A 24349-nucleotide genomic window follows, 5' to 3' on the forward strand; every position below is an offset into this window, starting at 1 on the left:
ACACACGGCTCGACCAACGCACCTTACTCCTGACCTGGGGTACTCTCTCCTGTTCCAACACTGAACCCACACACGGCTCGACCACCGCACCTTACTCCTGACCTGGGGTACTCTGCTGTTCCAGGACTCGCATACAGCTTAACCAACGCACCTTACTCCTGACCTGGGGTACTCTGCTGTTCCAGGACTCGCATACAGCTTAACCAATGCACCTTACTCCTGACCTGGGGTACTCTCTCCTGTTCCAACACTGAACCCACACACGGCTCAACCAATGCACCTTACTCCTGATGTGGGGTACTCTCTGCTGTTCCAACACTGAACCCACACATGGCTTGACCAACGCACCTTACTCCTGACCTGGGGTACTCTCTGCTGTTCCAGGACTCGCATACAGCTTAACCAACGCACCTTACTCCTGACCTAGGATACTCTCTGCTTTTCCAGGACTCGCACATAGCCTGACCAATGCACCTTACTCCTGACCTGGGATACCCCCTTCTGTTCCAACACTGAACCCACGCATGGCTCAACTAATGCACCTTACTCCTGACCTGGGGTACCCCCTTCTGTTCCAACACTGAACCCACACACAGCTTGACCAACACACCTTACTTTTGACCTGGGGTACTCTTTGCTGTTCCAGGACTTGCACACAGCTCAACCAATGCACCTTACTCCTGACCTAGGGTACTCTCTGCTTTTCCAGGACTCGCACATAGCCTGACCAATGCACCTTACTCCTGACCTGGGGTAACCCCCTTCTGTTCCAACACTGAACCCACTCATGGCTCAAACAATGCACCTTACTCCTGACCTGGGGTACCCTCTTCTGTTCCAACACTGAACCCACACACGGCCCGACCAACACACCTTACTCCTGACCTAGGGTACTCTCTCCTGTTCCAACACTGAACCCACACATCGCTCGACCAATGCACCTGACCCCTGACCTGGGGTACCCTCTTCTGATCTAACATTGAACCCACACACGGCTCGACCAACGCACCTTACTCCTGACCTGGGGTACTCTGCTGTTCCAGGACTCGCATACAGCTTAACCAACGCACCTTACTCCTGACCTGGGGTACCCCCTTCTGTTCCAACACTGAACCCACACACAACTCGACCAATGCACCTTACTCCTGACCTGGGGTACCCCCTTCTGTTCCAACACTGAACCCACACACAGCTTGACCAACACACCTTACTCCTGACCTGGGGTACCCTCTTCTGTTCCAACACTGAATCCACACACGGCCCGACCAACACACCTTACTCCTGACCTGGGGTACCCCCTTCTGTTCCAACACTGAGCCCACACACGGCTCAACCAACGCACCTTACTCCTGACCTAGGGTACTCTCTGCTTTTCCAGGACTCGCACATAGCCTGACCAATGCACCTTACTCCTGACCTGGGGTAACCCCCTTCTGTTCCAACACTGAACCCACTCATGGCTCAAACAATGCACCTTACTCCTGACCTGGGGTACCCTCTTCTGTTCCAACACTGAACCCACACACGGCCCGACCAACACACCTTACTCCTGACCTAGGGTACTCTCTCCTGTTCCAACACTGAACCCACACATCGCTCGACCAATGCACCTGACCCCTGACCTGGGGTACCCTCTTCTGATCTAACATTGAACCCACACACGGCTCGACCAACGCACCTTACTCCTGACCTGGGGTACTCTGCTGTTCCAGGACTCGCATACAGCTTAACCAACGCACCTTACTCCTGACCTGGGGTACCCCCTTCTGTTCCAACACTGAACCCACACACAACTCGACCAATGCACCTTACTCCTGACCTGGGGTACCCCCTTCTGTTCCAACACTGAACCCACACACAGCTTGACCAACACACCTTACTCCTGACCTGGGGTACCCTCTTCTGTTCCAACACTGAATCCACACACGGCCCGACCAACACACCTTACTCCTGACCTGGGGTACCCCCTTCTGTTCCAACACTGAGCCCACACACGGCTCGACCAACGCACCTTACTCCTGACCTGGGGTACTCTCTCCTGTTCCAACACTGAAGCCAAACACGGCTCTACCAGTGCACCTGACCCTTGACCTGGGGTACCCTCTTCTGATCTAACATTGAACCCACACACGGCTCGACCAACGCACCTTACTCCTGACCTGGGGTACTCTGCTGTTCCAGGACTCGCATACAGCTTAACCAACGCACCTTACTCCTGACCTGGGGTACTCTGCTGTTCCAGGACTCGCATACAGCTTAACCAACGCACCTTACTCCTGACCTGGGGTACCCCCTTCTGTTCCAACACTGAACCCACACACAACTCGACCAATGCACCTTACTCCTGACCTGGGGTACCCCCTTCTGTTCCAACACTGAACCCACATACAGCTTGACCAACACACCTTACTCCTGACCTGGGGTACCCGCTGCTGTTCCAACACTGAACCCACACACAACTCGACCAATGCACCTTACTCCTGACCTGTGGTACCCCCTTCTGTTCCAACACTGAACCCACACACAGCTTGACCAACGCACCTTACTCCTGACCTGGGGTACTATCTGCTGTTCCAGGACTTGCACACAGCTTGAGCAATGCACCTTACTCCTGACCTAGGATACCCTCTTCTGTTCCAACACCTAACCCACACACGGCTCGACCAACGCACCTTACTCCTGACCTGGGGTACTCTGCTGTTCCAGGACTCGCATACAGCTTAACCAACGCACCTTACTCCTGACCTGGGGTACTCTGCTGTTCCAGGACTCGCATACAGCTTAACCAACGCACCTTACTCCTGACCTGGGGTACCCCCTTCTGTTCCAACACTGAACCCACACACAACTCGACCAATGCACCTTACTCCTGACCTGGGGTACCCCCTTCTGTTCCAACACTGAACCCACACACAGCTTGACCAACACACCTTACTCCTGGCCTGGGGTACCCTCTTCTGTTCCAACACTGAATCCACACACGGCCCGACCAACACACCTTACTGCTGACCTGGGGTACCCCCTTCTGTTCCAACACTGAGCCCACACACGGCTCAACCAACGCACCTTACTCCTGACCTAGGGTACTCTCTGCTTTTCCAGGACTCGCACATAGCCTGACCAATGCACCTTACTCCTGACCTGGGGTAACCCCCTTCTGTTCCAACACTGAACCCACTCATGGCTCAAACAATGCACCTTACTCCTGACCTGGGGTACCCTCTTCTGTTCCAACACTGAACCCACACACGGCCCGACCAACACACCTTACTCCTGACCTAGGGTACTCTCTCCTGTTCCAACACTGAACCCACACATCGCTCGACCAATGCACCTGACCCCTGACCTGGGGTACCCTCTTCTGATCTAACATTGAACCCACACACGGCTCGACCAACGCACCTTACTCCTGACCTGGGGTACTCTGCTGTTCCAGGACTCGCATACAGCTTAACCAACGCACCTTACTCCTGACCTGGGGTACCCCCTTCTGTTCCAACACTGAACCCACACACAACTCGACCAATGCACCTTACTCCTGACCTGGGGTACCCCCTTCTGTTCCAACACTGAACCCACACACAGCTTGACCAACACACCTTACTCCTGACCTGGGGTACCCTCTTCTGTTCCAACACTGAATCCACACACGGCCCGACCAACACACCTTACTCCTGACCTGGGGTACCCCCTTCTGTTCCAACACTGAGCCCACACACGGCTCGACCAACGCACCTTACTCCTGACCTGGGGTACTCTCTCCTGTTCCAACACTGAAGCCAAACACGGCTCTACCAGTGCACCTGACCCTTGACCTGGGGTACCCTCTTCTGATCTAACATTGAACCCACACACGGCTCGACCAACGCACCTTACTCCTGACCTGGGGTACTCTGCTGTTCCAGGACTCGCATACAGCTTAACCAACGCACCTTACTCCTGACCTGGGGTACTCTGCTGTTCCAGGACTCGCATACAGCTTAACCAACGCACCTTACTCCTGACCTGGGGTACCCCCTTCTGTTCCAACACTGAACCCACACACAACTCGACCAATGCACCTTACTCCTGACCTGGGGTACCCCCTTCTGTTCCAACACTGAACCCACATACAGCTTGACCAACACACCTTACTCCTGACCTGGGGTACCCGCTGCTGTTCCAACACTGAACCCACACACAACTCGACCAATGCACCTTACTCCTGACCTGTGGTACCCCCTTCTGTTCCAACACTGAACCCACACACAGCTTGACCAACGCACCTTACTCCTGACCTGGGGTACTATCTGCTGTTCCAGGACTTGCACACAGCTTGAGCAATGCACCTTACTCCTGACCTAGGATACCCTCTTCTGTTCCAACACCTAACCCACACACGGCTCGACCAACGCACCTTACTCCTGACCTGGGGTACTCTGCTGTTCCAGGACTCGCATACAGCTTAACCAACGCACCTTACTCCTGACCTGGGGTACTCTGCTGTTCCAGGACTCGCATACAGCTTAACCAACGCACCTTACTCCTGACCTGGGGTACCCCCTTCTGTTCCAACACTGAACCCACACACAACTCGACCAATGCACCTTACTCCTGACCTGGGGTACCCCCTTCTGTTCCAACACTGAACCCACACACAGCTTGACCAACACACCTTACTCCTGACCTGGGGTACCCGCTGCTGTTCCAACACTGAACCCACACACAACTCGACCAATGCACCTTACTCCTGACCTGGGGTACCCCCTTCTGTTCCAACACTGAACCCACACACAGCTTGACCAACGCACCTTACTCCTGACCTGGGGTACTATCTGCTGTTCCAGGACTTGCACACAGCTTGAGCAATGCACCTTACTCCTGACCTAGGATACCCTCTTCTGTTCCAACACCTAACCCACACACGGCTCGACCAACGCACCTTACTCCTGACCTGGGGTACTCTCTCCTGTTCCAACACTGATCCCACACACGGCTCAACCAATGCACCTTACTCCTGACCTGGGGTACTGTCTGCTGTTCCAACACTGAACCCACACATGGCTCGACCAACGCACCTTACTCCTGACCTGGGGTACTATCTGCTGTTCCAGGACTTGCACACAGCTTGAGCAATGCACCTTACTCCTGACCTAGGATACCCTCTTCTGTTCCAACACCTAACCCACACACGGCTCGACCAACGCACCTTACTCCTGACCTGGGGTACTCTCTCCTGTTCCAACACTGATCCCACACACGGCTCAACCAATGCACCTTACTCCTGACCTGGGGTACTGTCTGCTGTTCCAACACTGAACCCACACATGGCTCGACCAACGCACCTTACTCCTGACCTGGGGTACCCTCTGCTGTTACAGTACTTATGTCCACACACAGCTGTCCCTGTGCACCGTGCACCTGACCCGTGACACACTCTGCTGTTCCAGCACTGGTCCCACACACAGCTCAGCCAGTGGACCATAACCCTGTCCCGGGTGTTTCACACTGGGTCACATACACATCTCTATCAACACACCTTGAGTCAGACATGTGGCACCCTCTCCTGTTCCAGCACTGAGGCCCACACACCGTTCTGAAGTACCTCTGCACCTCTCATAGCGGACTCTGCTCTCTCTCCAGTGGGTCCCACACACCGCCCTAACTAAGCACATTACCCCTGACCTGCGGCCCAACACACAGATCTGCCACCCCTGATCCGTGACATCCTCTTCTGTCCCACCACTGGGGCCACACAAAGCTCTGCCTATGCACCTTGTAACTGCCCTGTGCCGCCATCTGCTATCACCACTGGGGCCACACAAAGCTCTGCCTATGCACCTTGTAACTGCCCTGTTCCGCCATCTGCTATCACCACTGGGGCCACACAAAGCTCTGCCTATGCACCTTGTAACTGCCCTGTGCCGCCATCTGCTATCACCACTGGGGCCACACAAAGCTCTGCCTATGCACCTTGTAACTGCCCTGTGCCGCCATCTGCTATCACCACTGGGGCCACACAAAGCTCTGCCTATGCACCTTGTAACTGCCCTGTGCCGCCATTTGCTATCACTACTAGAGCCGAGACATAGGCAGGGGTGTGTAGCTTCAGGGGGAGTATTTGGGGTGTTACACCCACCTACAAAATGTATTCTGTAGTAAATGGTTGGGTACAGGTACTTTCAGTCGTGTATGGTGAGGTGTCTGTCTGATTTCACCTAGATTTTTACAAGCCACAAAAACAAACACACACACACTCTCTCTCTCGTCTTTGCCTTAAAACTAGGTAGTTTAAAAACTATTGTATTTCCACCTTCTTTCCACTATCTTTTAAACCCCCCTCGTGTCCTGCTGCTCATATTTATTTTTAACATTTTATGTCCGCATAATTGTTGGCAAATCTGAAGTTTACACCCCCTCAATCTCACTGCCCAAGCTTCGCCCCTGGACACAGGTCTGCCAATGCCCCTTGTAGTAGCATCGGTTTGGTAACGCAGGCACTCAGGCAATGCCCGATGGGCCGGTGTCCGTGCTCCAGCTGTCGGCTGCTTTTTTGAGCTGCCTGGGGGGCCAATTTGGGCGGTTTCTACATTGTTCGATGGTGCCAGCAGCCCAGTGGGTGCCCGAGTGGCCTTTCTGGAGGTAGATGGGCGTCCGTTACCTTCCTTTTATCAATGGGCAGAGGTGTCACTCCCTTTCTCTCGCCGGGCCGGCCCATTAATATATGCATTTTGAGCGGGGGGCCTGTAGCGTTCCTAACGCTCTGGATTGCATGATTGCGCAGCAGCGCTAAATAAGACACAGGAGCCGGTACTTCGTAGTTGACACATGCGGCTCCGACTCCCGCGCCGAGGCCACGCCTCTTTATTTATATTAGCTAGCGTCTGACGTCACGCGTCGGCGCTAGAGCACCCCGGCAGCGCGGAAGTCTAGAAAGCCTCTCGCACGCGCCGAACATTACACTCCTTCCAACCTTTATAAAACATTAAGCAAAACATAAAATCAGAAACCAACGATGAGTCTGTTACCAGTCTGCCAGTCCTTACAGGTTACACCATATAGTCCGCCAGCTGGGAAGACGGGGCCGGGTTCTTCCTCAGGTTGTAGCGGGATGGGCCGCCTCTGGAGAGGGCCACATCGGGGGTTCTGCGCCTTGGGGTGTTAGGCTCTTTCCGGGATGGGGAGCCGCCGGGCAGGTTACCCCCAGGGGTGGCTGGGATGGACTGGGAACCACCATCCTCACTCCGACCGTCCTCCCCCTCCTGATCTCCGCTCGGCTGGTCGGGGCCCTGCCCCTCTGGTTCGGCCCCGGGACTTGAAGGTGTTCCTGGGTAGACTTTTTTGAAGAAAGACACATCTCGGGTGACCGTTTCAGCTCCTCTTTGAGCGGTCACCATCGTGCCTGTCCGGCGGGTGACGACCCACGGTTGTGGTTCAAAAGGAAGTCTGAACTTGCTGCCTGGGTAGCGGTCCTTCACGTACACTCGATCCTGCCGTTGTATCGTGGACTCCTTAGCTCCCCTTCGTCTGCTGGCATGGTCATTCGAGCGCATCCGATTGGCTAGAGTCTTTTCATTTGTGGCTTGTGCCGGAACCCAAGTAGGGTGGTGTGGGATCGTGTCACTTACGACTCTTCCCATGGTGGCTGTTCCTGGCGCTGCCTCGGTTGTGACATGGGGGGTCATCCGGTATTCCCTCAGGAAACTGTATATCGCCCTCTCCAGGGGAGATCCGTTAGCCATGGCTATGCGAATGGTTTTGTTGAGTGTCCTCATAAACCTCTCCACCTCTCCATTGGCTTGGGGCCACCGTGGTGTTACTTTGCGGTGATGGATCCCCCAGCTCTTGAGATATTCTGCAAACTCCTGCCCCTGGAAAGGCGGTCCATTGTCGGTCTTGACCAACCCGAATTTGCCATGAGTGGCGATGGTTTTCTCGAACTTCGCTATTACTTCAGTGGCTGTCTGGCTCCCCACGATTTCGACCTCTGGGTATTTGGTGAAATCATCAATAATGACTAACGCATACCGTCCATCAGGGAGATGTCCGAAATCGGCGCCCACACACTCCCACGGTCTCTGGGGATTATCTTCGGTCGCCACCGGGTGAGGGCGTTCCAGCTGTCCTGCTGCTGGGCACCACGTGCAGGTTCTCTTCGCCTGCTCAACCATCGCATCCATGCCTGGGAACCATACTTTGGCTCGGAGCCTGCCCTTCGTCTTCACCATTCCTTGATGTCCCCTGTGGGCGAGGTCTACCACCTGTTGAGCGAGGCTGGCCGGCATGACTAGCCTCGGGCCCCGCAGAAGACATCCTTGGGCGTCAACGGACAGCTCACTTTTCACTCTCAAGATGGATTCCAGTGTCAGCCTGGCTTGGAGTCCTCCTGTTTAGCGATTCTTGGATTGTCCTCCAATCTCCCGACCTGACGGCCTCCGCCGCTGCTCTCACGCATTCATCGCCTTTTGATGCTTCTATGATTGCGGCCGGGCTCATCGGGAGGGGTCGTGACCGCTCCGTCACATACCAGACGTACTCCTCGGTATCCTCGGCCTCCTCTTTCTCTTCCGTTGTGGCTTTCCTCAGGTGCCGTGACAGATAATCCGCCAGGTTCGTGGCCCCTGGTTTGTACTCCACCCGGTAGTCGTACCCTTGTAGTTGGAGTATCCACTTTTCAATCCGGGGTGGTGGCTTCGAGGACGACCCTTGGAATAGAGGTATGAGGGGCTTGTGATCGGTTGTTACCGTGAAGTGATGGCCATACACATACACATGAAAATGCCGGCAGGCCCAGTGGATAGCGATGGCTTCTCGCTCGATTTGCGAGTAACGCTGCTCTGTTTCAGTCAGGGACCTGCTGGCGTAGGCGATGGGGGCCCACTCTTCGTTGTTCTGGAGTTGGGTCAATACCACTCCCAACCCAAAAGGGCTTGCGTCGACCGCCACGTTGGTGGGCTTCGCTGGGTCGAAGTACGAGAGGGTAGTGTCCGCAGACAGGGTCACCTTCGTTGCTTGGAACGCTTGCTCCTGTTCCGGGCCCCACTGCCACGTGGTCGACGACTTGGTCAGCTCCCTGAGGGGTTTGGTGAGGTTGGAGAGATCCGGAATGAAGCTGCCGCAGAAGTTGACCATGCCCAGGAAACTCCGGGCCTCCGAGATGTTCGTCGGGGCTGGGGCATCTTGGACATCCTTCACCTTGTCCGGGTCTGGGGCCACCCCTTGGTCCGAGAAGGTGTATCCGAAAAAGCTGATCTTGTTCTGCAGGAACTGACACTTCTCCGGGTGCAGGGTCAAGCCTGACTCCTGAATCCTTTTGAGGAACGCTCTCAGCCGCTGGTGGTGTTCCTCTATGGTTGACGCATATATTAGCAGGTCGTCGCTCACATTAAGCACACCGGGGAGCCCACTGAGAACTTCTCTGATGGTATTTTGGAATACCTCGGCGGCACTCGAGATGCCGAAGTTGAAGCGCCGATACCGTCTGAGGCCCACATGTGTGGAGAACGTGGTAATGTACCTCGAGTCCGGATGAAGTGGTAGCTGGTGATAGCCTGACCGTAGGTCCATCTTCGAAAACCACCTGGCCCCGTTCAGCTCTCCCAGGATGTCATCAATGGTGGGCGTCAGGTGTCGCTCTCTCTTGACCGCGGCGTTAGGGAGGCGCATGTCCACACAGATGCGGACTTGTCCTGGCTGCTTCGGCTTCCTGGCGATGACGATCGGGGATACCCACGGGGTTGGCCCACTGACCTTTTCGATGATGCCTTGTCTCTCCAGGGCCTCCAGCTCCTCCTCGACCTTTTGCCTCAGGTGGAAAGCGATTCGCCTGTGCCTCAGCGCCACTGGTTGGACCGACGGGTCGATGTGTAAGGATACTTCCTTTCCCTTCAGGCACCCGATGCCGTTAAAGACTTCTCCGAACTCTTCCATGATGGTATCCAGTTCTTCCTCCAGGACTGCCATGGCAAACGAGATCAGTCTCAGCTCTTCGGCCGATTGCCCGCTCAGCAGCATCCCGCTGCCCTCTTCCGTGACATAGACGGTGGTGCTGATGCTCCTCTCACCATGTTGTAGCTCTGTCTTGAAGCACCCGATGAGGGGAATGGGTGTCTTCTGGCTGTACGCGAACACCCGAATCTTCGCCTCTCGCAGCGGGGGCTTGGTACGCAGTTTGTGGTAGACATTGGCGGCCATCAACTCAATGGATGCGCCGGTGTCAATTGTCGCCTTTACCTCTTGTTGTTGGACTAAGATGCGACATTTCGGAAGTCTGCGCTTCTTCTTCTGCGGCTCGCAACACATAATGGACTGGGTACTCTTCGGTGTCGTCTTCCATGTCTTCACTGTCTGCCTCTTCCTGTACCGCATGGGCCGCCTCCTTCTTGACTCTGGTGGACCGGCACACCGCCGCAAAGTGGTTCATCCACCCGCAGGCGCTGCACTTTTTGCCTCTGGCCGGGCAGTCTTGCATGCGGTGGGGCTCGCCGCTACAGTACCCGCATTCTTTCTTCTTCGTCTCCGGTTGCCGTTTCCCTCCGGCTTGTCTCCCTTTAGGCCGCACTACGTTCACCGCTTCCGCCACTTGCACTTGCTCCGTCTTCACGGGGCGGTGTAGGGCTGCTTCCATGTGCGAGGCCCTCGACTGCCAGAGCTCCTTCGACTGTCCGAGAGTAAGGATGTCCGCGAGGGGCTTTCCTTCTTCCTGGAGGACCGTGACTCTGAGCTTGGACGAGTAACACCCCTGTATGATCTGCTCTCAGATCTCCTCCTGTTCGTCGCGGAACCCACACGTGCTGGCTAACTCCTTCAGCCTGCCATGGAACGCATCCAGAGACTCGTCCGCCTCCTGTTTGGCTTGACGAAAAATGAACCTTTCATAGTCTCTATTCGACATGGGTTCGAAATGGGCGTTGAGCGCGTTCAGCAGCGTGTGGTATGTTTTCGGCGTGGCTTCCACGAGAGTTTTGTAGATGCGGTGGATGTCTTTGCCTCCTAGGTGGAGCAGCAGTGCTCTGCGCCTTTCCCTCGAGATGCCTGCCCCTTCGAAGTAAATTTGTAGGCGGTCCGTCCAATCCCTCCAGCGCGGGGCAAGGGACGACGGGGCACCGTCAACGGCAATCGGCTCAGTGGCGGGAAACGACGCCATCTTGGCACGTGCGCAGCACGCGGTGGAAGCCGGCTACCTCTCCTCTGCGTCGACGCTGACAGGCGTGCACCCCCTATGGGCGTAGCGCGTGGACTTCCCTCGTGCTTCTACACCAACCGGTGGGCGCCTACCTCCAGACGTCATCCGCGGGACTCCTCAGGTGCTCATGGGCTTAGGTGATCCCACGGAGGGTGCGGCCGTCGTCAGGCACCTCTTGGCAGCAGGCGTGGTACCACCCGGGCGAGACATACCCGTCACAGGCTGTGGGATGGGGCACCAGGGCTCACACAGAGTCACCACCGATGGCAGGATGGGCCTTCAGGGCACTTTCAGCATCCCCCACCTGACCTAACAACAGGCACAGCTGGGTCACCATGAGGAGGGGACTTCAAAACCAGGCTCAGAACACATGGGTGGCCGATGCACACACTGTGGGGCACAAAGGCAGCAAAGCAGGGCTCAGTACACCCCTCGTCGCCAGTGTAGCGTTCCTAACGCTCTGGATTGCATGATTGCGCAGCAGCGCTAAATAAGACACAGGAGCCGGTACTTCGTAGTTAACACACGCGGCTCCGACACCCGCGCCGAGGCCACGCCTCTTTATTTATATTAGCTAGCGTCTGACGTCAGGCGTCAGCGCTAGCGCACCCCGGCAGCGCGGAAGGCTAGAACGCCTCTCGCGCGCGCCGAACATTACAGGGCCTGAGAAAGTGGCCCCACTTGTTTACAGATGTTTCACCAATGTAAACTAATCCCTGCATTTTTTTTTTTAATGCCCACCCCCCCTCCAAGTTACCTTTTTTTAATAAAATTTCGCCGAAGCAGTGTTTTGCGGAAAGGCAATATGCGAATGTGGACCACTGTTTTTTAACGTGCCAGGGACTATTTTTAATTCCATCCAAAACATGCATTGTAGAAGTGCTGCACCACTACCACCTTCTTTCACCACTAGAGCAGAGACACGGCTCTGCCAATGCCCCTCTCCCAGGCTTGTGCTAGTGTGTTCTGTTTCGGCCCTTCAGCCCACGCACAGATCCACCAGTGCTCCTCGCCACTGCACTGTGGCGCCCACGGTTGTTCACCCAAGGGGGCCCACGCTCGGCTCTGTAAATGCACCCTGCGGCACACTCTGCAACATTACTTATGGTGCCCATCAACGAACCTCCCGCAATGCACCGCATTCCTGTCATGCAGCGCCCTCCAGTGTCCTATTTAGGGTATTGCATTTATTTTTCTCGTCTTAAAGAAAACTTTCTGCTCTTAGGAGAGACTGTGTTGAATGTGTGCGCAAGACCCTCGAGCAGGCTTCGCGCACACATGTGTTTGGAGTGTTAATGCATGCAGAATATTTGTTCACAGTGTTTGTAAAGGACTGGCGGTTCCATGCTTTCCATACCTGCTGAGCCGTAGCCTAGTCCATGAGATTCTGGGGGTGTGAACCTCAAATTTCCCTACTAAAGAGCAGTGGGCTGCAGGGTGGAGGGGTGAGACGATGAAGGTTCGAGATGCACTGTTACCATGAGGAACAGGGTCGGTACTGATCTGCGTTAGGTGGGCCTCTGTCTACAGTGGGTGAAAACGACGGGCTGGAATGCTCCCACCAGCGACGGCCATTGGATAGAATATGTGCAAGCTTTAATCCAGTTACCCGCGGTCGCTGGGTCGCCAGTAGTACGCCTGGAAAGCTGAGACTGGCGGAGCTTTCCAATGTCTGTGAGTTTCAAATATATATATATATATATACATATCTAAGTGTCCACTTAAAACATAGGTTAAATGCTCTTCGTGAAATGAGACCGACAGACATAGTAGCCAGGGACCTCAGACCCAGCTACCCGGCCAATAATGCATGCGAGTTGTTTCACACGACAGACACCCCCGTCCATACCACCCGGGCCCAGTAGTTCCGTCCAGCAACTCATTATTACAGTGAAGTACAACCCAACGCCTGGAGCCCTTCCCTGGGATCGCTCCCTTTAAATGGATTCTCACTGCACGCGCTCTTCTTCGTCTCCGCTACGATGCATGTCGGACTCCATGTTTCCATCCTCACCTTTTACAAATCAATTCATGAAGTGACTGGTGGCTCCATGTGCAAAGACTGAGTTGCAATTAGAAGTGGGTGCCCCAGAAAATGAATGGGGCAAGCCGAGCCAGAGCCGACCCAATGGTCTGGCTTAGCTCAAAGAGTCCATGCACGACCCAAGCCGTGAATACGTTTTGCGTGTATATCGTGCAACAAACAGAACGTAAACATATGATCCAGTCGCTTCAAAATTCACAAAAGTGTATTTCTCCACGATGTGGGAGCGTTTCACCTTAGTACATCCGATTGCATCACTTTTATTAAAAGTGATAGTTTTAAACATGAACTTAACATAAATGTCTCGCCTCCCAGTGATAAAGTCATTAGTGAACTAGGAGGCAAGTCACGAGTGATGTAAACCCTAAACACAGACTAGATGCTTATTATAGATGGAGCTACATTATAGCGCATACATCAAACATAAGAGGTACTTGTACCTCGCACCTCCTGAACTCAAGTATTTAAAAGTGCCTCATATGCGAAGAAGGAAAAGGAGGCTCATGTCAATACACAGTGTGCCGAGGATCACACTGCTTGGACAAGCAGGGACGCCGCATTGATTCTAGGTTATTTGGTTTCACATTTTGAAATGCAGCCTTCAGCAGTCTCTTTCTCTCTCCCTCCTCTGTTACATCAAAGGTCACTGTTTTGTTTTTTATTCTTGCAAAAAAACCTGAAAGACATAGCCCAACCCAGGGTGCCAAGCCAAGAATGCATTTATTTGGGGTTGTCTGCATTCCCCTGAAGCCACGCCCTTGCACACCTGTTGGACAAGATTTAAGTAATTTAAAAAAATGCACATTTCTGAAGCAAACACACTTGTAATAGATAGATATTCAAATATGATATGTTGTTCAGGCATGTGGATTGGTGGCCAGTGTTACAGATATTTAAATAGTGTGTGTATGACGTGTGTATGCACCGGGTGTTGGTCAAGTATGTAACACAGTATTTGTATACGCGTGCGGGGTGCTCGACAGGTATGTACTCGTTAGGACAGAAAAAGGAACTCTGTCTGGCTCTGGAGAGTGTTCACCCCATGTCTCGAATTCATCATAGCAAACTCTGCAGATATGTGACCCCCACTTCAGCATACACCAACCACGCATGTGCACCGGAGGCCTTTTCGGTATCATAGGTTATGACCCGGAGCAGGGACACACGTGTACCCTCCTTACTGAACGGGTCCGTCAGCTTGCTGGGTTGTAGATCACCTACAGTGTTGGTATAGATAAAAGGGTAGTGGCAAGACAGGCCTCTTTACCCATCTCTGCCAAAGATAATTGCCTTCCTGCAGCCTGCTTCTGTTCTATCCATCTTAGACGTGGATGCTGCCTGTGAATACATTACTGCTGCCAGTAGAGGGCGTGCTTAGCCTTTAGTATACGTTTCTTTACCTATGCTGGAATCCATTTTGTTTTCCCTGTATCCAAGTGGTACCTTAGATGGAGGTTCAGAGAGAGCCCCGAGAAGCAACGCGAGTGGCCAGGCTCCTCCAGGGCATTCCAGAAACTCATAGTGGCTCAGACGTTTGGGTGTGGAGCAGAGGAGACCGAGGACCCTGATTGTTCACTGGAAGGGCTCCCCACCACAGCTTACCATGTAGTGGGGCTGCATTTACTTCTCTCTGACAGGAGATGTCCAGCTCCACCCTCCTTCCTGCTAGCACCTTACAACAAAGGCCATGGCTGGGCCTCTCCGGGGCTCTCATTACGAGTGGCGGAATTTCACCTGGATCCATAAGTCAGTCAGACACCAGAATTGTTGGGTTTGCAAATTCTGGACCCAGAGACACCGGACCTGCCTACACTGCTGTAGGCAGCAGCACAGGCTGTGCCCCTCCTGGCACACGAGGAGAGCAGACAATGCTCTCCCTACACAAACCGACGCCTGCTGTGAGCCTGAGAGCCCCAGCCCACCTCCCACCCCCCATCAGCCATGCTGCAGAGACTTTCCGCCTGCTCTGAGCAGGTGGAAAATGTCAGCGACTTTTCATCTGACATGTCCGGACTGGCCGTAGCGGGCATCGGGCATTTTCCCGGGAGGCTGGAAGGGTGGGGGCCTGTTTTGCAGCAGTGGTATCCGGTTTTGCCGCAGTTTTGTGTGTGCAGTGTTGGGCTTGTTTATAAGTGAAGTGTGTTTGCAGGTGTGTGTTTCTCACTTACATAAACATCGTGCGCTCCCACTCAGTGGCGGCTGCTACCTGTAAGCAGCGGTGTTGTGGGGGGGAAGGGGCGGGGGGGGGGGATCGGGTTAAAAAAAAAATCTATTAACTCCCAGCCGCCACCTCTTCTTAGTCCTCTTTCTGGCTTCTTGGGGGGAAACCGGAAGCATCAAGGCTCCCCGCAGCCAATTACAAAACTGCAATGCAGTGCTGTGATTGGTCTGAGCGCCATGACACGGCGCTCAGCCAGGGGCTGGAGGGGTAGGCATGTTCTCCATGCAGGCTGTAATGCAGCCTGCACAGAGAACATGCTATGTGCGCATGACTGTTTGGCCGGCCCGACGGGGACGGACAATCGCCCATTCTCACATAGATAGTGCAAACCACTCCTCCCCTCATAAAGCGGTGGGGCGACGCTCTTCTGCCTTGCAGAGGAGCCGCCACTGCTGCCCACTGTTCCCGGGAGAGCTGTCTTCTCTAGCTTCCTGCCGTGTCACACTGGTTATAAGTTGCGTGCAGACGGATTGTCTCTTGTGCCAGTGCTCATGCGTTGTCCCCTGACTGCCCCTCCCTTGTGTCTCCAGAGTACAGCCGCTTCGAGGCCAAGATCCACGACCTGCGGGAGCAGCTGATGAACAGCAGCCTGGGCTCCGGGACGACGTCTCTACGCAGCAGTGCCAAGCGAGGCTTCTACATCCGGTGAGTGAGTGCCCGTCGCCGCCTCACTAGTTGCACCCGCGCCTGCTTCCACATCCACGGCTCGCGCTCCCCGTGTGCACCTGGGATTTCCAGGCTTGTGTCAAAACCACTTCTTAATTTGCTCATGTGTTTGCCTAGGATCTGCCTCTCACCCTTTCCTTCCTGCAGACAGTGCACATGGGAGGCTGAAAGCCCTACAGTTTAAGGTTCAAAGGTCACGCGGTGCATTCTGTTACTGAAATATTGTTGGAAAGTCTCCCTTTCTCTCTCTCTAACACACTGACAAATTGACTTTTACCCTCTTTTCCTTAATCGTTGATTGCAAATTATTCAGTAATACTCGAGGCAGTTAAGAAGTCCCTCCTGAGCCCGAGGGCAGCTGTGCAAATTTGTAAGACCCTGGTGTTCTGCCTGTGCTGCCCCTCCAGGGGCAGTGCCCCATGGTCCTTGTGCACCCACGAGGCACAGCTTGGCAGTGAAGGCAGCCACAGTGTGGAAAGGCAGTCTGCCGGGGATATCTGAGGTGGCCCTCTCGTGATGTCAGATGGCGCTGCCAAGATCCATCATCACAGGACCTCTGTGGGCTGGGATTGTGAATCATCTGTTGCTACACATGCACTCTATCCCTGCGCCACATGCATTTACATCTCTGATGTGTCTGCACGAAGTGTTCGCCTTCCTCCATGTCCTGCTTCTGTAATTAGCGCTGTCCATCCCTGGTGGCACTGCAGGTCAGCTTCTGGCCCCCAGCAGCCCTACCTTTGATGGTGTTCCCTCACTCACCTCCCCATCGCTGTGTTCCTCCGCAGAGCACTGTTCGACTATGATAAGACGAAGGACTGTGGGTTCCTGAGCCAGGCACTGAGCTTCCTCTTCGGCGACATCCTCCACGTCATCGACGCATCTGACGAAGAGTGGTGGCAGGCAAGACGGGTGCACCCTGATGGAGAGAGCGAGGAGATCGGCTTCATTCCTAGCAAGCGACGGTAAGAGGTTACCAGACCTTTCTCACCCCCTGACATGCACCTAACCAGCCCAGCTCCACTCTGCATGGGTCACTCCCCTTGTGGTTTTCAGCCAATCCCCCTCTTCTCTCTGAGCACACCTCCACCTGGAACGCAAACCTCCAGTCGTGAGATGTTAACTGACTTGTGTCACTTTCTTAAAAGCGTGCCTCACCATCTACCAGAGGTTTGAGTGAAATCAGCGAAGTGTAGTTTGGTCTGAAGTTTGATTAAGCCACTGAGTGTCCTGTAGATTGGGCTCTGAAATGTTAGGGTCTTTAGCTTTGTAAATTGGTTTCTTCGGCCTTTAGGTTCTCCTCCTCCATAGGCACTCCCCTCTGCTGTAAACTTTCAGGGTAAAGTTTGCTACCCAATATCCTGTTTTTCCTGTGACAATCTTTCTCTGGTCGTAACTGAATAAAATGAAGCCTGCGTTTGGCATGAGGGTCTGCCAGTGTTCTGTGATATCTGTGAGCGCAGTAACCTTGCAATATAAGGTGTTTTGCTAAACTGCCTTTTTTTTCCTAGCTTGAATGCATTGGTAATGCACCTCTCTACCGTGGAACCAGTACAGGTTCACGGTTCAAGCATGCCTTGCTGTTAGGGGGAATCTCACAAATCTTTGAGACATTTGGACCCAGGTGTTGTTGAAAAGACTGTCGTCGAAGTGCTGTTAGAATGGCTACAGAACTTTGCACCACAGTTTAAATGGACTTTTTGTTCCTCGCCGCCACCTGCTTCAAACTATAGGGTTCCACAGACTCTCCCATTGTCTTTTCAGTGTTCATCTTTGCACCTTTGTTGACTATTGATAGATAGTGTCTGGCCTTCAACTTCTGCTCAATTTCTTCCCTTACTCTCCGCTCCTCCTCGAAGTGAAACTCTTGGTTCCCCGTTCTGGAGAGGAGTATGTTTGAACTCTATTTTGTAACTACGTACTGTCAAAAGAACCCATTGGTCCTGAGTTATCTTCTCCCATTCCTTCTGGAATAACCTTAACCGCCCTCCCACATTTTTCTGGGTACAACCAGAAACCGTCTCCATAGTCACCTGTTGAGTTAGATTGATGGCCTCTTCTTCTTGAAGATATGCCTCTAACTTCTCTTTTCATCTGGGGGTAGAAACCTGTTGATCTCTGGTTTCCTCTGTAATTTGTTCGTCCATAACCCATTTGCATCTTATAATATCCACGGCCAGAAGGTTGCCCTCTCCTTCCGGCCCTCTGATATAAACTACTCCCACCAAAAACCTGTTGCATGGAAGTCTGTGCCTTGTCTAAGGCTGTGAATGTAGCCACATATTTTCCAAAGGACTTTACCATTCCTTCTCTAAAGAGAAGTCCCTTGGTAGCCTCACCAGTCTCCTTTCTAGCTAAGTCCCCTAACTTTGAACTAATCTTAACCAGTACTGCCTTCTTCCTTTCCACTATAATACTAGTGTTGCCGTTGCCTAGGAAACAGGTTGCCCTTTGGCTCCACCCTTTCAGGAGCTTTAAATTAATCTCACCTCAGTTAACATGAGTATCTTCTACCGCGTCAAAGACATCGGTTAAAGGGCCCAAAACATCTAATAGCTTGTCCTCGCATTTCTTTAGCGGGCGTTCCAGACCCTCTCTTGCATCCCTTCCATATTAAAATAAAAAGGTGATAGGCTCCAGATATCTAAATTGGGCATCATTGTGTCCTTACCCCAACTACAGGACGTCAACACTCCGCCCTCATGATATTCCTTTCCTCTTTTTCTAGAGGTCTCCTTATTCTTTTCCTCACGTATCCCGCCACATAGGCCACCAATCAGAACTTCTATAGTGTTGTATTTCTTTAGGGTCAAAAAGATTTTGCCCCATAGGGTGTTTAATACATTTCTCTGTTTACTGTGTTAAATAATCCTTGTCTCCACATTCCGTATCTGGGAAAACATCCCCGTCAGAGTCCATATAAAAATATATTAATCAAACTCTCTATTAGTTTCATCTCTAGTCCCTTCGAATGGAAACACAGGGTTAGCCTGCCTTGAACTTGTGCCGCTTCGGATCACCTTTCCTTGTGAGCCACGTAGGGTTCCTATTTTTGAAGAAACAGACATCTCTTCTAATGTCAAATGTTTCTTTTCGCAAAAACATTTTCCCCCTGGTCCCTTATTTGATGCACCTTCCTCCTCAGACACTGACCAATACGCCTCTTCATCACGGACATTGCCCTTTCTGTTCCTGCTATTAAACATTGTCCTAACAGTCTCCTGCACACTCTCGTTTAACTCTCTCCTTATCAAATCCCTTACTCTCTCTTCCTGCATATCCTTTCCTGATTGATCTTCAGACACATTAAACGAGCCACTGTAATCTGCCAAATGCAAACTCTTATCTGGTCCAAGACACGATCGTTATTCCCTCATTAAAACTGCCTGAATGGAAAAACGATCCAATGTTCGTTACAGCCTCTTAAAAAACCCAAAACTCTAAAAGCCACCTAACGTGCAATTCATGTTTTTGTCTCTTTAAGCATCGTCTTGCTTAAAAACAAAATGCTCTTCCTTCCATCTCACAGATCGTAACGTATTATTGCTTATAATGATAAACGTTACTATTTTATAGTCGCGGCTATTACGCCCCGCTTGAGCGCTCTCTTATTAGCAAGGTCTGCGAGAACCTGTGTGCACAACGCAGTGAGTTGACTCGCCCATGAGCTCCTAAATGCATTCAGGACTCACGTAGATGCTGACACTGCGTTAGTGAGCTTTTTTGAAACAGCGGAGGCCGCAAGCACAGAACGCAACATCGCGCCTTCCTTGGAGCGCCTCCGCTGACCTTGCAAACAGCTGATGTGAAAGCAGGTATTTGAAAGTTGCTTGGGCTGCAACGAGTGGCCTGCTTATTTAAACAACAACTACCGGTACCTAACCTTTGAACTGTGTGTTTGCCTGTGACCTGACTACTTGTTTTGATTTTCAGTGTCTGCCAGTGGCATGAACCACTGGTGTTAGTTTCAGGTAATAGAGAAAAGCAAGATTCTCTTTGAATATCCATTTTTAATGGTGCTTGGGTCCCAAATATTATCTCCAAAACTCTGATGCTAAAAAAGTGCTTGTGTATGTTGCCTGCTGATAAGCAGGGGTGGGCCACAGAAGAGTCTGTGCAGGGTGGTGACAATCTTGTAAGTCAGTTGTTGCTTAATGGAGAGCCGCAGAGGATATTGTTATCTCTACTTTTGTGGACTCCAAGGTTTCTCACCAGTCGAAGGTTCTAACGCAGTTCTCCGGATCTCTTGCAGTTTAGAAATGGTCTTTTCCAGGAGGACTGAGTATGTGTGTGGAGACAATTCTGTATTCTGTGTGGATAAGATTCAACATCCTCCAAATTGGAACAAGCTGTTTATGGCTTCTTTCACCTTAGATTCTGGGGAGCAGTCCATTGACCCTGTTACCCCAATCATTTGGCCTTCATTTGGGTGCAATGGCAGCCGAATTGCAAAATATTCTGGGGACTGGATCACGGGTGCTTGAGGTTTTTGACAGGCGAAGGGATAGGAAAATGGGATCTCAGTCATGGATATGTTGAGTCAGACTCGGTTTGAGATTGTCGATTGTCCAAATTTCCAACTGGTCGAGTGCGTCAAAGCCATGAAGGACGTCTTGCGTTCAGTGGTGTCACTATGTCTCATCAGCGTGGGCATGCAGGCTCACAGCTTGGACTCTGATGATGTGCAACAGATGCTATAATTAAAGGTTCTGGAGAATGGATGGGAGGAGAGCCCGAAAAGACCCTTATTGGCAAGGCACAGCGACAGTTTCTAGCTTGACTCTTTATTTTTTCATTAAGTGCAACCGTTTTGAGCTTTCTTGGAGAAATGAACAACTGTCCGGTATCCTGAAATACTAAACTCCGGTGTTTAACCAGTTTCACGTCTACAGCATAATGTTTTCTTTATTAAAATATTTTAGTCATCACTCGTTCCTGTTCAAGACATTATGCTGTCACTTTCCTGGAGCGGGACTAGAGTTCTGCATTTGATTTAGTCCATCTGGGGGAGAGGTCTTGTGCCCAGCATGCTCCAAGGAATTCAACTTATTTAGAGTTTGATGCAAATTCTAGCTTTGCAATTATATAATGCATATCTATAGGGCCAGATTTAGATTCTGGCGGATGGGTTACTCCGTCACAGCGGTGATGGATAACCCGTCTGCCGAAATATAAATCCCATTATAACCTAAGGGATTTATATTTGGGCAGATGAGATATCCGTCCCCGTTGTGACAGAGTAACCCTTCAGATGATATCGAAATCAGGCTCTTCGTTTTAAGAAATTTCCAGACGTTAATTTCAGTGGTTTTTAGGAAATTGTTATATATGTGTAGTGAAATGCACAATCCAAAATCACTGACTAGTTGATGCTTTTTTGTAATTTAGTAACTCTGTTATCTTTCATGTCAATTATTTGAAGGCATTTTCAACAAGTGTTTGAATGTAGTTTATTGCTGTGAAATTCATGCTTTCCAAGGTGTTTGGCTTCAATCCAACATAAAAAGTGAAGAGATTAGCAAATGTAAACATGAAATCAAACAATCTGAGAGTACATTATAATTTATCTTGATTCTCTAATGGGGTTCATTAATTTGGTGCCCAAATACTTTCTTGTTTCTACTTTCCAACTACAGCATATTGAATGTCTGCATCGCAAGCCCTCTAATGTTGTGCCACTGTTATTTTTGTGTCTTAAACAGAAAAGATCTTTGAGAATGTTTAATAAAACTCCTTAGTTGGATAAATAATTAGGAAAAAGGACAGTGAAGAGCTATGAATTGCAGATTTGTTACGAAGGCAACACATTGAATTCTGTCGTGGCTAGTCCCTTTAGTTTTCCTGAATTTTCAATACTGGCAGAAGTCTGAATTTAGATGTATTTGAAGTACACAATTGCTGAGGCATCATATAACAACGCAATTCAATTCTTCATGTAATTTTTATTTTTTTACTATTTCCAGAATGATGCTGACTTGTTAGAGGTTGCATTTGTAACCATACATTTAGTAATCAGAGGTGAAAAAGTAATATTTTCCAAAGACCTCGATTACGAGTCTCCCACAAAATAATTTACTTTGTATCTAGTATTGTTACTTGAGCTCCATTTAATTTGTCCCTAGATATCACTTCCTCTAAAAGTTGTAGAGATCTCCTATATCACTAACCATCCTATTTAATTTCTTCAACAGTTTCCATTTGATTTATTTGAAAAAATTTTTTTTTTTGCTTGACCACGTTTAGCCCTCATTCTGACTTAGTGTGGTAATAACATCTGGGGATTACCAGCCAGAATAGAACGAAGGCCTGAATATAGTTTTCATTATTTCACACTAATTTAGAGGCATTCTTTTTAAACAGTCCTCAAAATATTGCATTAATTTGGTAAGAACTAACTCTTTGCTGGCAAGGAATTTTGTATAATCTGTTAGTATTATTGGAACTCTTTGCTAGGCCATGAATGGGGATTTCTTTAACAGCCTGGAGTTCTGGCACAGCATTAATAAATATATTACATTTAATAAATGGGCGCTAGATACAGACCGCCTGACTTGGGCACAGTCTTCCCTTGTATGACACGCTTGGTATTTTACCATCATTTCACGTGCTATCATCAGTTTCGCCCTATTTAAGTTTTAATTAAAGTTGTAACATTTCATAACATTTTAGTTGAAATAATATACCTTTTGTACTTAAACGATTTGCTACAATAAATCGGATTGCCATGGCAATTTTGCCCGTATATCAAGCCATATCAACACGTCCAATACCCATGTTCACTGTGTGTTCAAGATTGTCTACAACTATTACCAGTCAAGTACCCCCATCAAAACTTGGATTATAGGCATTAGGAGCATGTACTCCTCAAAGTGGGGCTGCAGTGGTTAAGAGACAGTCAGAAAGGGCAGCTAAGCTAGGTAGTTATTTGTGGAACGAAGATGGCTTCTGTTTTGAGAGATCGTGTAATGGTGATAGTTCTATATCCAGACACTTGTGCAAAAGATGTCCACGGAATGGGCAAGCCTCTGTAGAGAACAGTAGCTTTTGCGTGGCATAGCAAAGTCTTCTTCTCATACCTGAAGTTAGGGGATAAGCTAAAAGAAGTTGCGAGGGAGCCAAACCGGACTTAAGTGAAGCTGTGGACGTGAAAGCTGCAGCAGGGTTAAGGAGGTTAGAAATAAGACCGAAACCTTCTCGAGAGATGTGTTAGACAAAAGTGATTATGCTGGGCCACAATTCACACTTTCTATTAACTACTGGACAACAGGCCTTAAAACAGTTCTTGTATTGTGCAAAACTCATACACACACTATTATTACATTTAATTTGTTTTTATAATGTTACCTCCTCTGCTAACCACCATCTGAGTTTGCCTTGTACACTTTAGGTGTCAAGTTTTAGGGGCGGCATATGGACAGGTGCCAGTAGGAATACACGGAACTACTTTGCATTATCTCACACTTGACAGACAGTTCGTATTCTGATCAAGTGTTGTCGAACTATCCTTGAACTGTATGTATTGTATTGCAGCATATATATATATAGATAAGAAGAGACAGCACTCACGGGGGACGAAAATAACCCGACTTTATTGTACGGGTTACTGGTACAACGTTTCGGCAAGCGCCTTCATCAACATTCAATGTTAAAGCAGGATTTCCGCGTTTTTTTATATACAATTTTACAACATCCTGTATGGACATAACCATAGAAAGCGGGCTCATTGAAAGGAATCAAAGCATTACGCGCAATCTTGGAACATGCAATGTTCAACATCTTGTGGTAAATTGCAGCGCCATATTAAAACAGATACCATCTCTGTTTCTGAGCCTGGGCGAATCACTTCATCATGTTCAGTTCACATTGTGTGTAACACATTGTAATTCATCAAGATAATACGTACGAAAGGAGTGCATTTTAAATTAATATTCTATATGAGACCCCTTAAAAATAAACCCCGTTTGCATGGGACATACTATGCTAATATCTCGCCCTGGATGAGCATTCGTTACACATCACAACGTTTAAAGACATTTCCTCATAGTATCTTGCTCTGAATGAGCCAAGATCCTCCAGATCCTTATTGCAACCACTATGGTTCATATGGCTTCCCCGTACAGATCAGAGGACTCAACGTGAAAGAAACCAAAGCCATTTACTCGTATATCATTAATTGCAGAGATTCTCTTATTAAGAAAACAGCAAACCCCAACATTCACTCATTCAATGTGATTTTCAGTTTTAGCCTAAGTGA

At 50.5% G+C, this 24349-nt stretch overlaps 1 protein-coding gene across 10 annotated transcripts in view; it reads left to right on the forward strand.

Annotated features, from left to right (window-relative positions):
• Positions 1 to 24349, forward strand: part of DLG4 (discs large MAGUK scaffold protein 4) — an 863469-nt gene that overhangs the window by 807106 nt on the left and 32014 nt on the right. For all 10 annotated transcript variants that reach the window (XR_014972361.1, XM_085639539.1, XM_085639540.1 and 7 more), the window contains 2 exons: positions 15960 to 16074; positions 16884 to 17060. Coding sequence is in view for 9 of the 10 variants with exons in the window: in XM_085639539.1 (XP_085495665.1) it covers positions 15960 to 16074; positions 16884 to 17060 (292 nt within the window). In the remaining variant the exon portion in view is untranslated. The remainder of the gene's footprint in view (positions 1 to 15959; positions 16075 to 16883; positions 17061 to 24349) is intronic.

This window comes from Triturus cristatus, chromosome 12, assembly GCF_964204655.1.
Source record: "Triturus cristatus chromosome 12, aTriCri1.1, whole genome shotgun sequence".
Classification (NCBI taxonomy): Eukaryota; Metazoa; Chordata; class Amphibia; order Caudata; family Salamandridae; genus Triturus; species Triturus cristatus.